The following is a 13,887-nucleotide window of genomic DNA, read 5'->3' as shown; positions in this document are numbered from 1 at the left end:
CAGCAGTCCAAAAGTCAGCTGAAGTTTTTCCTTCCACACACAGAGTAAGCCGAGTGTGCACCGCGTGTCTCTCGACACAGCAGAAGACTCCATTATGAATGTGAGGACACATGGAGGTGGTTTACTCCTCCGTTTGGCCCAGATCTGTCGCTCCCACTCCAGAGGCTCCATTGAGTCTCATTCTCCTTCTCAGGAAAGGCTTTCATTTAACAATAATCCCCATCGCCCGTTGCCACAGAAACATACTATATTATGTTTTTCTTCATTTTTCTTTATTTCCTCCCATGCAACATAGGTCCACCTCTCTCCACATCAGTTCTCTGCCTGAGTAACAATCAGTGTGTCCAGGCTGGCTGACTCCAAGAGGTCTGGTACTACAGACTTTTGGATGCCCAGTTAAATCTGTGTCAGCATGTTGGTTCCTGGATCAGTAAAACAGATGTGCAGAACCAATAGCTCACCCAGATGAACATTATTAGGTAGAATCAGTCCGTACATTGGTCAGACTAGACATGAATCCAGCTATTACAGGCTGAGGGATCATTATTTTGGAGCATCATTTTTCCTTATTGAATTTTAAGACATTCTAAATATTAAAGCTACTGTGTCCACAACTACAACACAAGTTTCATGTGTAAATTGCTTCTTTACTGCTAATATGTGAAGAGTAACTTTAAAAAAAATGTGTTCCCTGACTGTCTACCTAAGAATTTCCTGCGGACACTTTTATAGGTTCCTGGAAAATCCCAGGATGTAAAGTTTCTGTTCAGCACCTTTTCTCAATTAGAGATCTGCACAGTAGCCGACTTGCATTCAAATATTGCTGCTCTTTATAGGTGGTGTCAGAAATGCTAGTCGGTTAAATACATTTTTATTTTATTAACATATAACAGCTGCTGCCTTTTGTTCAAAGATGCTATAACTTCATTTGCCTCAAATTGGGGTTGTAGCCCCAACTAATGCCCCAATGTTGCCAATTTAAAAGTGTCTGACATAAAAAAATTTATCTGCATTGTTGCACAAAGCATTTTTAAGTGTTGCATCTAGGTATGGAAACCTACAGTGAGGCACAAACCCAAGTTCTCAGCAAACAGGCCATCAAAAGTAGCCCTCTAACAACTATCTGAACTACAGTTTTTTCAAAAGTGGACGAGCCCTGGTCCGATGAGAAAACTCTGAATCATCTTTCTGAGCTAGTCAAGTGGTTTTAAACTCAGGGCCGAATCTTTCCTCCCTACTTCTCATTCAGCACATCAATCTGTAAGTCTCATTTTTAGCTGAAATATTTACCGCACAATAAGCTGTGGGTCACTTAGTCCTATCAACCATAAAAACTGCCATGATTTGGCTAAGTGCTCCCATATGACGGCATGTTTTTAATTTACCCCAGAAATACTGGTCTCTGCTGGCATTAAAGAGGTTTCGTTAATGTCAAAGCCTAATTTGTTTAAGTACTTTTTTGTACGGCCATGTACAACATATCAAAGGGCAACCTGTTAATCCCTCAGAAATTACTGTGTTGACCTTGCAGCTGTATAATATGAAAGGCTTTTCTCTCTCTTGATTGAGACAATCAGTGTCTTGATTGCTTTTAAGCTTGAATTTTCGTCAATCAAGCCAATAAATATGCCGCAGCTACAGGCAGCTAAGCTTTAATGGCTCATGCATTATTAAAGAGCAAATTCAGGGTATAATTCTGTGAGTTAGCTTGGAAAAAAAATCACTACTGGGGAAACATCTGCTTTGATAAGAGTGAATAATTTTCTTATCATAAACGGAAGTTCCATTGATCCCCTGAATTGAATTTAACAGTAGAGTGATATATCCTGCCGGCAGTAAAGTTTCGCATTCCCAAACACTCAGCAGTGCCAGAAGCAGTCCTGTGGCCACACCAGTCAACACATTGTTGGGAGACAGAGAGAAGCAGGAAATCTGAGGAGAGTGATGGAGACAGACAGGAACAAAACCAACCAAGAGACTGGAAGTGAGCAAATGGAGAGACAGAAACAGCAAAGCTGTAAAGCCATGACCTGTTTGCAGGGCAGCTGAAATGAACAGCAGCCTTCTCCATTGATGCAGTTATGACCTGATCCATGTCCACACCATGAGCACATGTCAGTACAGTTATCCTAGTCTGGCACAGAGACCAGACCATCAACCTCTGCCAATAACGATAGGGACTGTAGTGCAAGGGTGGGCTGCATACTGGAGAGGATGAGCTTCTGAATTTGTAATGGCGATTGAGACATGGCCTCACCCAACCATCAAGGCATCCTCTGTAAGAAATCCCCTTCTAATTCGAGACACTGATCTCGTATTGTTTGGCACAATGAGCAGCAAGAAAAGAAAAAGAACTGGGCTGGACAAATCCTGGATTAATTCTTACGACAGATGTGATTTCACTTTAAACTATCCAGTTTGTAAAATGTTTGGAGAAAGGCAAGGCTTCTGTTCAACAGCCGTGAGACTGAGAAACCACTAAATAGCACACAAATCTCTTTCATGGAGACTAATATATACGTTTATGTTACTATTTGGTGCATGAACCGTCTGCAGCAGTGTTTCACTCTGTTTTTCCAGTTTTTACATGGGATTTTAAAAGCCAATTCAACTCCACCAAAAAACAAACATGGCAAGCACAGCAGTCTGAAAGCAGGATAAATGTTGTTTGTGTAGGTTCTCAGTCATCCAGGTTATGGTAGTCTTAACAGCATGATAAGAAGGACACTGGACTTTGTTAAGTTTTCTAAAGATGTTTCATTTCTTATCCAAAAAGCTTCTTCGGTTCCAAGCTGCTTAGAGGTGAAAAACAGTCATAATTTTTCCTCCCCTGCTGAAGCCCCTGGACGTTTAATGCTAGCAAGACTAATTCATTGCAGCATCCAGAGGAAAAACCCTCCTTGATTGCACTTGATCATCAGGATGTACTCCTGCAACAATAAATATTGGCTTATATGCTGGCTTGATAGAGCCTGCAGGGGGCACTGCACGTGACGCCTACTTGCTTCACAAATCAACGCAGTTCAGCATCACAGAAACTAACGTCCGAAACGAAGCCCTAGAAAAGTTCAGGGCAGCTGCGTGTGAGTGTGAAAACATCTGCTCCACTGCTAAAACAGCTTACTTAATCATTCATCAAGTTGAATCTATCTTTACTCACCACCAGTTCGGAGAAACGCGCATGCAGCTCCTCAGCAGGAGGCATGGGCGCACTGAACTCCAGCAGCTGCAGTGGCACAGTGTCCTTCAGGTTGATCTCCGGGGGCTCGCTGCTGCCGAAGCAGCACAGGAAGCCCAGGCCCTGTCGTGTCCTCTTCCTGGGGGGCATGATGGCTGTGGTAACACAGGTGGCAGTGGCGGTGCAGGTCCAGGAAGATAGAGGAAGGGACCAAGGGGCAGGGAGGGGGAGTGGAGCGGAGGACGAGGCTGCTATCTAGGGGGCATCATCTGGAAAAGAGAGAGAGAAGACCAAGCAAATGACTCTCAGTTACTTTAAAGTGGATTTAAAGTTTGCTGGATCTTTAACCAACACTTTTCAAGAGTTTAATGATGGACAGCATGTGACCTCTGGTGAGCAACACAGTATCTGGGAAGTTATAAGTGATGTGCACTGGCCCGTGCAGTGCCTTTAATCTATAATAATTTATTCCAAACTATTCGACTTTTGGATTGAAACAGAGAAAAATGGGGAAAAATAAATTTTTTTAAATCAATCCCTAATCCTAATCCCTAACCCCCAAAATCTCCTAACTCTCTGGTACCCCTACAACATCTGCGACACAGTGATTGCACTTTCTTCCATCTCAGTCCTCAAATGTGACCACAACAACCCCACCAACCAGTTGTTCAAATCTTCTGTTTTAAAGATGCAGCCAATCAGAATAAAGTTGGCTCAAACTACAGGTGAGGGCTGAGGGAACTAAAGCAGCTTGTCTAAGTCAAAGAAGGAACCAAGATGCTAAATCTTATAAGACAAAAAAAACGTTATTCTGTGCTATGAATCATGTAAAGCTGCTCTCCTACAGTCCAAGATTTATAACACGCTAAGACAAGTGAGCATGACATTTTCCCCACACAATAAATTATTGATTTGATTCTCAGTCAAATACAGCACAGGATTCATGATGTTCCCAGATCTTTAAGGCCTTATGATGGTCTACACGCCCTGTGTCTCCTGTTGATGTTTCCTTGCAAAGAAATTATTTGTAGTGCACAGGAAGTTAAGCCATTTATGTTTCCCGGAGCACTGTTTGTTTGGCATAAATACAGGAAGATATGAGCAGCAACAGCCACCACATAAATAAACAATACAGTTCCATGTACAGAAACTGCTAGAATGGCTGGAAATGCACATTAACTTACAGTTTATCCAAGCCTATTCTTTATCCAGATTGCCTTTACTGTGTCCTTAAAAACATGTCCCAAGGACTGTAGAGATATTCTCGCTGTGTGGCAGCAGGAGTCTTGACATTAGTTGCTCTTATGCCACAACAAAGAAAGCTCTTGTCCATGAGTACAATAGCGACTGTGCAGTATTTGTTGCCTGTGTGCATGTGTGTGTTTGTGCCCCGGCAGTGCCTTCCCCCCTTTAGACAACAGTGAGTGACACCCTCTACCAACATGAGCGAGGATCGAATGGTGTAAAACATCCTGGAGGATTTCCTTGATGCTACGAAAAGAATCCGGGTGGTCTTCACTGTGTGAATAACACACTCTTTACACTGTATTATGTCCTATCAGATGCACACACAGTTGGCAGAGCGCTTCTTTATGTAACAGTTAACTGCATTTGTGAATGAAAGGACCTCGGGCCTGTTGTGCAAAACCCTTAGGCATGCAAATCTAGCAGAAACATTTGACCAAGAAATCAATTTGGGAGCCATTTATGGGAACTACAAAAAGTGTCCAAGATGTTTGGAAAACAGAAGCAGGACCAGATTTTTTTTAAGCAACTACTCCCATGTGTTATGCTTCTATTGATATTCTCACATATCCTGACAAGCATTAAATAATATCTGGAGGTCTGCACCCATCTGTTCAATATGGCAGTGAAACTTTATGACCTCAGTTTCCAGAAGAAGCCACAATCTACTACATCATGACTCTCTCACATGCAGATTTGCTCAGTGAAGGAGTTCTCACTGCACGGTCTAAAATTAGCCACATGGTAAATTCTTTATGAATGCCCTGGACCCATGACAAGCGCTTAAAGGGGAAAAAATGAACAGAGAAAACTCCACATTTCCATTTTGCCCTTTTCGTCTTTTTTGCTCATTTGTTTTTTCCGCCTCCTTGAACCTGTCATCCTTCTCAGGGCAGAAGGAGCAGACCTACGAATGAACCGGAGGCTATTTTAAATAAAAAGCAACTTAAAGTTTTCTTCGGTTTGTTGAACATGGAAGTGCTTGTGTGTCCAACAGTGGGCTTATTTTCGGAATTATTCCATGTAATTCACCTTCCAGTACTTGGACTGTTTGGTAGTCATTGCATCATCACTTCAAATGGGAATTCCAGCATGTGTGGCATCTTGTATGTGTGTGCCTGTGTGTGCAGTATATTTAACTCTACAGCGGCATGTGTGTTATGATAGCCGAGGTGACAATCCCAGAGTCCACCGCCACTCAAATCAGGCGAGGACTGAACTTGGTTCAAGGTTAAAAATGAGCTATGTGCACCTATTCACCTCTGATATCTCCCATTCATTATTCTAGATCAGTTTGGATCATCTCATATAGCAACCAAATCCTTTTTACACTCACTCCAAGAGTCACAATCCAAGCCAAAATCCCCTTAGTGATGTGACATATCCAAACAATATATATTATGTACATTATATGCTAAATTCAAGAATGGTAAAATATGACTACATAAAAAAAAGTCCATCCATTCATTTCAAAGGTTGCTGGTTCAATCCCTGGCTGCTCCAGTCTGCACGTCAAAGTATTCTTGGGCAAGATGCTGAACCCCAAGTTGCTTTACGCTTATCAGAGAATGAATGTTGGACAAAAAACAGAGAAAAAAGTGCTTGTATAAATGGGTGAGAATGGGTGAATGAGGCGCGTTGTATAAAATGCTTTGCATGCTCCAGTAGAGTAGGACAGCCCTATATAAGAACCAGAAAAATATTTAAAATAGCCGATTCCATATATTTTATATACGAGGGATACTTTAACAGGCTACACAACACATAATTCAAGGATAATCAACCTACTTTGAAGGACATCATGGAATGATATGTATAATTACAAAGAAAGCCACAGTTCTAAACATACAAACAATACCTGTAATACTCTGCCAGTAAAGTGTACAAAACAGAAGAGACGTTTTAGTCACCACATACAGGAACAGGAATATCCTCAAAATATTTCCATTTGTTGTGCAATTTGTGTCATGTCTATACAGCTTTCAGCTCCACTGCCATTTTTTTTAGATTGCTCCTTGGAAGCCCTGTTCAAACCACTTACACCGAGCACTCTGCAAGTTCACTGAGAGGAAAAAGCAACTTCTGTTTCAACCTGAAGAGTCCAGAGTTTTTTAAGCCTGAAGGCAACACATGATGTGAGCCAGGAGCATGCTCATCACAGGATTGTGTACTGTAAAGGGGGAAACCGTCAATGTGAAGTTCTACTGCAACGTCTGAGGGGGAGCATTCACAGAAAATGTCCTGAAATGTGGTGGTGCCAGCTGTGCGTGCACTGAAAACTCTATTTTCTACCCACATCAACACAATCTTTGTTCACCACCTGCCCTATTAGCCATATTTTCCTCCCCGCAACTTCCTGAAAATGAAAATAAAATTGAATGATCACGTTTTGACATATCGGAGAAGCCCAAACACAACTGGACATGAAAAGACTAGAAGAACAGTAGCTGTACAGAAAATGGTCCAGAGCTGCACAAGATGATGATCTTTACAAGCACTTTTTGATCACGCCTTATATGGACTTAGATGAGAATTCATAGTGGCGAGTTAGGAGGAAAAATGAGAGAGAACAGCACTTTAAAAAGGCAAGGTGGCAGAATTTGAATAAAGGCCCCATCAGGGAGATAAATCAAGGAGATTGGTTTACCTCAGACTGTAACAGTGACAGCTTGTTATCAGTTTTATTAGTATAAGATATAAGCACAGTGCCAAAGCTTTATTGTATGGAGTTAGTTATAGCTGCTGACGACAGCTGGCCAAGCCTAATGGAAAAGAGGCCGCTCTACAGGGGTTTTAAAGCCATTCAGCAAAATGCACTGTCCAGTGTCTCTGTGTGTGTTTCTATCTTCACTCTCCCACTGAGCCCCACGTGCGGCCAGTCTTCACTCAACACCAGGTCTGCTGGCCTGCTTCCAGCCTGTGCCCCGGGAAAGTGGGCCAAGAAATCCAAACACACACATACATTATATACACAGAAAAAATATTGTATATACTGTATGGCAAATACAAAGAACCAAGAATATACCCATGACTATTTGTGTAACCTTTACTATGCTTTGTATGAAGGAGTCACCACACAAACATAATCCAAATTGACCGTGTCCACTGCCATATGTGACCTGAGAGCCCCTCTTCATCCCCCAGCTTTTCATTTCTTCACTCCCTGTCATCTCCCATTATTCCTCTCTTTCAGGGTGAACGGAGTCCCTTCATCAACCCCCCTCTGACAGTAACATCTGTCATTTGTCCTTGCCACTGCTCACCATCTATTCCGTCTATCTTTAATCCCCATTTTCTGCTGTTCTGTTCCTTCCATTTAAATGCTTTCCATCCTTGACAAGCTGTTACTTCTGCCTGGGAGCATATCTCAATATGTACACTTTGCTTTCTTTCTGGGCAACAGTCGGGAAATGTTTAGCTTATTGATGTATAGCTGAAAGGAAATGTAAACAATGCAGTTTTAGAGGAGCTGGTAAGAATGAGGCTGCTTCTCTCTTGCTCTCAGTCTGTTTGTTGGTTTTGGTTTGAGTAGCTTGGTAGGAGAAGGCAGCCAATATGTAGCACAACTGGGAAGAAAGGAATATGTGAAACAGAAAAATATGAACTTTTTGGAGTGAATTATCTATTTAAATGCATGGTTGGCTAAAAAGAAACATTATCATCTAACATTTATTTTCTTTTGCTGTGCTCCCTATTTTTATACCAGCTCCTATACATCCACATAAACACCTACCAGTGGAGTACCAACATGGATGCCCTGGACTTATGGGCATGTCGCTTAAAGCCACATCGCTGTCCCTGCAATTAGAACTAAACAATAGAAACTTGAGCGGAAAAATATGCATAAACTGGAGACATGCAGCTTAAAATGATAAAAGAATGGATAAAAATAAACTGAGAATAACCAAAAACTTGAAATACTATAATGATAAACTTTTACTATTAAGAAGATTATGAGAGTCCATATTCTTCTCTTGGAAACAGGTGAAGCTGTACCAAAAATGCCGACCCTAAATCACACGGAGACTTCCTAACATGCCTTTGCTCATCTCTGGGAAACAGATGCATGTATGGAAAAGGAAGCTTTCACTGAAGAGCAAATGGTTTGTGGACCTCTACGGACTCAAAACATCTGTGTCGAAATGGGAATAGTTGCGCAGAGATTTGTCACTGCTTGTCAAGATAGAGAATTTCTGTACGCACACAGCCATGTCTGTAAAAGTCATGAAAACAGACATATTCTGCTGTATGGCATTTATATAGCCAGACACTCATGTAATCAAATCAAATATAAGATTCAAATGTAAGCATACACTTTAAACCAAGAGATGTCAAGGAGAGTGAGAAACCTGCTCCCCTATCTCTGAAGGGTCTGAGCAGAAAGAGAGAGCTGGGAAGGAGACAAGGAAAGGAAAGACAGGAAGAAGGGAGGAAGAACGGAGATACTATTGCTGCCACTTCTCATTGAGCCTGCTACCTCATCCTTCATCCACAGTGTTAGGAAGTAGGTCAGTGGAAGAGGAGGACGAGGAGGAGGGGAATGCAGTGAGGAGAGACATGCTGCTGCTGCTGCAGGATTTTGTGTGTGTGCAGAAGACCGAAGAAGAGAAGCACTGGCTATCTGTGCAGAGATCAAACATCTGTGCCTGCATAATTTCAACCCTCTCCACAACATCTGCCAAACAACACAAAGCTGTCCGAACCGAATGCAAAATGAGATCGAAATCAAGATCTGTTTTTCACCCATTCCTCTTCCATATAAAAAGCTGAATTATCCACTTACTCCGAGAGGTCATTTTTACTCTGCACAATACATGCTCCTTAAAGATGCTGCAGTGAGTTCCTGCAACTTTCATTCCCCTGTCATTCTTTTTTTTTTTTCTCTATCCACCTTTACATCTGCATCTGCAAGTATATTTGTCATTTGCTTGTGAACACATTGATGGATGCATTGGATGCATGAATTCTAGTTGAGCTACTAAGAGAGAAAGAACGGAAGTCAAATGCGCTTTGGTGGAGGAGAAAAAAAGCGACAATAAAACTAGTCGAGACAAATAACAAGCAGGATAGGCCATTGACTATGTTTTACAGAGGCAATGAATAAAAGATCAGAGGGAAGCGTGTGGTGCACATTTATGCTGCACACATATTGTTTCTGGGTCCCACAAATGAGGACCATTCCTTTGGGGTGCTGGGCCATGCAGGAGGCGGGCTTATGTAAGCCAGTACCAGGGATGGGAGAGCAGTGCCACGCTGGCACAGACAGGAACAAGATGAAGCATTGACTGAAAAAGTGGCATTGTTGAAGCAAGCTGCAGGGACAGAGACGGCAAAGGTGGGATTAGGTTTATTTTTTTTTTTACTTTATGTCCTACTTGATGTAGTGACACCAATAAATGCTGAGGAACAGCCATGATTCAATTAAATTCCAGTGGCACTCTAATTACAATTTTAATTATAGAGTTTCCCAATTGGTGTTGGAAATGACATGCATCATCTACTGGGAGGTAGTAAACATGGCTCAATCAACCTCATCTTGATTACTTATCATAGTAAAGAAAGAAACAACTTGAGGTTAGCTCCAAAAACAATCATCAAATGGGACGGCTGCACAAAGAAAATCCTAAAATTCCATCTTTCTAAAAAAAAGAAAAGACTTGGCTAGATAAGCAGAAATTAAGAAATCCTTACACTGGATTTCATGACAATGAAGAGCAAATGTTTGACAAAAGTCAACTGGACATGCAAACACAAAGTGTGATAATGCAACAGAAATCTTGTCCTGGCTGCATGTCTCCATATTTGTTGGTAGTCATATTTTCATACGTAAAACTTGCATCTGTCCTTGTATATGGATGTGAAGTATTCATGTTGATTAATTTAACAGGAAGTAGCGATTCACCCCAGCCGCTGAAGACAATTAAGCCTTGGCTGTTGTTGCCCCAGACATGCCCTCTGCAGCATGCCCTGCTAACCCCTTTTACCGTCTGCCTGTTTGTCCTATGACTAATGGGCCGACCCTTTGATTCCTTTCTCCCCACACTAAAACCGCTGCAAACCAAATCACCTGGGACACTGAAAATTCACTTTCTCAAGGATGTGGCCCACCCACGGCCTATGCTCCTGCCCCGGGGAGGGCATGTACACCACATACATCTTATTCTGTTAGAGTGAGGGGTTATGCTGTAATCATTTACTTAACAGTGACATATAAGCAAGAACCCCCCCGCCCCCATTACAAGAGACATACATGCAAACACGTAAATGTAAGTTTGTTCTTTCTGCCAACAGAGATTAAAGTCATCTTATGAATGCATCACTTCCTCAATTACAGGCAGTTTAGCACCATGGGTGGTCAAATTATAGAAATAAATAATGATTAATCTGAAACAACTGGCTTGAATAACAGACAGGATCCACTGGTGATCTAAATAACGTAAACTGTAAATTAGAAATACACAGTACACCACACACATTGTGACATGCATTCCCAAAGCATGACATCACCTATCTAAATCCAGTTTAGAGCTCCATGGTTAGCAGAGCCTCAGTTGACAAATGACCAGAGCTGACAGCGGAGGAGCTGCCATTATTTCACGGCACATTTGCATGCACTGCATTCCTGTGCTTGTTCTGAAAGCACACATTCTGCGAGGGATTTCATGTTGGAAGGCCAACAGCGCTTTCATGAGAGTCTGTACACTGAGTGGCTTTCTCATGTGGACCTGGACAATGGGTCAGATTTGGTTGGAACAATTCTGCTGGGGCCCAACGGGGTAGGTTAGCGCAGTCTCCGTCAGAAGACTGCAGTGAATGTGCATCTGATCTTCAAGGGGACAGTTATTTTTAGCTATGACACCATGCTCTCCCTGTCCAGTATTAATGGCCTTTTCTATTAGGACGGTTGTCCTTAATTAGCATGTTTTGGGCTCTGAAGAGGTCACCTGACAGAGATAACCAAAGATATACCACCATGGAATTTAAAGATGGAGACTGTGCTGTATTTTTGGCTAAAGAAAATATTCACTCAGAGAGAAAGCTAGAAGCAACAGAATGACTAGTTTATTCTGCAACCAACAACAGAGTACACCCACTAGCTGATTTAATTTACAGTTGGATATTTTCAGAACTTAGCAGGAAGTCCATGATTTTGGTCACCTTTTGACCACCTTTTTCCTTTTTTGTTTATTCTGGCTTTGTATAAAAGTGGAGTCCAATCTGACTATCAGAGGGCATCAACACTCTGTGGTAAAAACTCAGCCACTAAACTCTTCCAACTCCGCACCAAAGGCTCTACTGTTGTCTATTTACCTAGACTGAAACTGTGAAAAAAATCACTTTGTATTTGATCATACTATATATACATTGAGTAGTTCCAAACAGTGTGAATAAAAACCCCACCCACATTGTCAAAAAAGTTGGTTAAATCCCCAAGAGTGACTTTTGATGACAACACAGTCTTCCTATGTTTTCACTCACACAATACTGAAGCCAGATTCATGGACTCTACAATGTTAGAGTCAAGCCTTGGCCTTGGCCATCAGGGGGTTTAAGGTCATTACAGATTGGGGTTGTCTGTGCTGGTATCCCTACGTGCATCTTTCAGGAAAGGACTTCAGAATCGGGAAGATAGGAAACCCACCCTTCTCTTCACCCCCTACTAATTTAACTAATTCCTTCACAACCTTCTTGATTTCTTTGCTAAGTCCTCCCTTTAGTCACTTCCTTTCTGTCCTGCGATCAGATAAGGGAAGCTGCAAGACAGCTGATGACTGATTCAAAGATGTTATGTCTTCAGCCAGGACATACAGTCGTGTGAAAAAGAAAGGACTCTATGCAGTTATGTAAAAAGTGAACTACACCCCATGATTCAGTGGCATGTAGACCCACCTTAAGCAGCAATCACTGAGGTTTGCACACATTTGTTTATGCATAGCTCTCTTAAGGTCTTGCCACAGCATTTGAACTGGACAGATCTGGAATTTCTGGAATCTATTGCAAGACCTTGATTCATTTATTTATCAATTACTCTGCTTTATTATTTATTTTCTGCTGTATTTGTGTTTGGGATCATTGTCTTTTTGCATGACCCAGTTTCAGCAAAGCTTTAGCTGTCAAACAGATTGCCTCAAATTTGACTCTAGAATACTTTGGTATTCAGCAGAATGCATGATCAAGTCAATGAATGCAAGATGAACATGTCCTGCGTCTGCACAACAAGCCCAAACTGTCAACCTTCCACCACTGTGCTTGACAGCTAGTATGATGTGCTGTGTTGTGATGTTTGTATTATGACCAAACATCTCCACTTTGGTCATTTTTGGCCCACTGCCTCAAAAGACTTCGTTTTTCACATGACTGTAGTGTGGCTCAAGACTGACTCACTGGGAAAATTCGTAGTGAATTAACACTTCTGAAACACATGACCCACAAGTACAAAGAATTTCATGGCCGCCCTCACATTTCTCACAATGGACGCAACAAACTAACAAAGACGGAACAACACTGAATAACACAAAGCAGGCATTTTTAAGTAGCTTCCATACAGTATAGAGTGAGAAGTACACATAATATAGGGACAACCCACCCCCCCAAGAAAACAAAGTACCTCCACTTAAACTGCCCACAACCACAATTATTATTAATTACTTTAATAGTTTGTGGTTAATAGTGTTGCTTAAATATTTCCAGACTGTCTCCAAGGCAAATGCAATCAAATTTAGACAGAGGCATTTTTCATTTTATTTTGTTTACAAACAGCTCTGTCAGACAGCCAATTCAAGGATGGGGTAATTATATGGATTTGGCCCATGTTTATAGAGTCTTTACTGGTTATGTATATGAACCATCTTAGAGCAGCCTACGTTTTACATCTATATGTCAACTGAGGACTCGGATGCTGTTAATTGGTTATTTAGACAATAGAATCGTCAGACTTTCCCATGGTGTCCACATTGTGCCATTTTACCGATCAATCAATCCATCACATTGTAAATTTTAATCTCTTTCATAGCCAACAGCTGAAATTCTCAGAGGTCCTATTAGCTTCTAGCCTCATTGAAAACAAACATATAAGCATAGTTGGTTTTAACAAGGCCATGAGGCACAGTAACCCATCTCACCCATTAAGCGGAAATGCCTCAACTCAACCACTGGAAAAAGGGGAGGGGGTAGGAGATTTTTCCAATCCTCCAGGGATGTCATTAATAGCCATTTCATTTAGTCTGATTCATTAAAAAAATGCAATTTCCTGATGCAAGGAACATTTATAACAGTGCAGGCCACATAAAGTGCCAGGGGGTTGTTACAACTGTGCTTTTAAATTGTTGCTTTAACCAAAACAAATCTAGCAGCTCCATAGAGCAGTGCAGGGCGCCCTTTAAGCACCCAACCATGTACAGTTCCAGTTTGAAGCAAATTATTAGAAACATGGTAAACCCCTTCACAGAAGCCACGAACCACAG

The 13,887-nt window shown here is 41.6% G+C and overlaps 1 protein-coding gene across 9 annotated transcripts in view; it reads right to left on the bottom strand.

The window, feature by feature from the left end:
* daam2 (dishevelled associated activator of morphogenesis 2) overlaps positions 1 to 13,887 on the bottom strand; it is a 115,471-nt gene that overhangs the window by 72,038 nt on the left and 29,546 nt on the right. For 8 of the 9 annotated variants that reach the window (XM_063496891.1, XM_063496897.1, XM_063496894.1 and 5 more), the window contains exon 2: positions 3,161 to 3,447. In XM_063496891.1, coding sequence (XP_063352961.1) covers positions 3,161 to 3,328 — 168 coding nt within the window. In that variant the 5' untranslated portion in view covers positions 3,329 to 3,447. Of the gene's footprint in view, positions 1 to 3,160; positions 3,448 to 4,362; positions 4,428 to 13,887 lie in introns of those variants that run through there. The other variant, XM_063496893.1, reaches the window with a different exon arrangement.

This window comes from Pelmatolapia mariae, linkage group LG16_19 (assembly GCF_036321145.2).
Source record: "Pelmatolapia mariae isolate MD_Pm_ZW linkage group LG16_19, Pm_UMD_F_2, whole genome shotgun sequence".
Classification (NCBI taxonomy): domain Eukaryota; kingdom Metazoa; phylum Chordata; class Actinopteri; order Cichliformes; family Cichlidae; genus Pelmatolapia; species Pelmatolapia mariae.
Note: the sequence above shows the minus strand (reverse complement) of the source record. Positions and strands in the feature narration are given on the sequence as shown.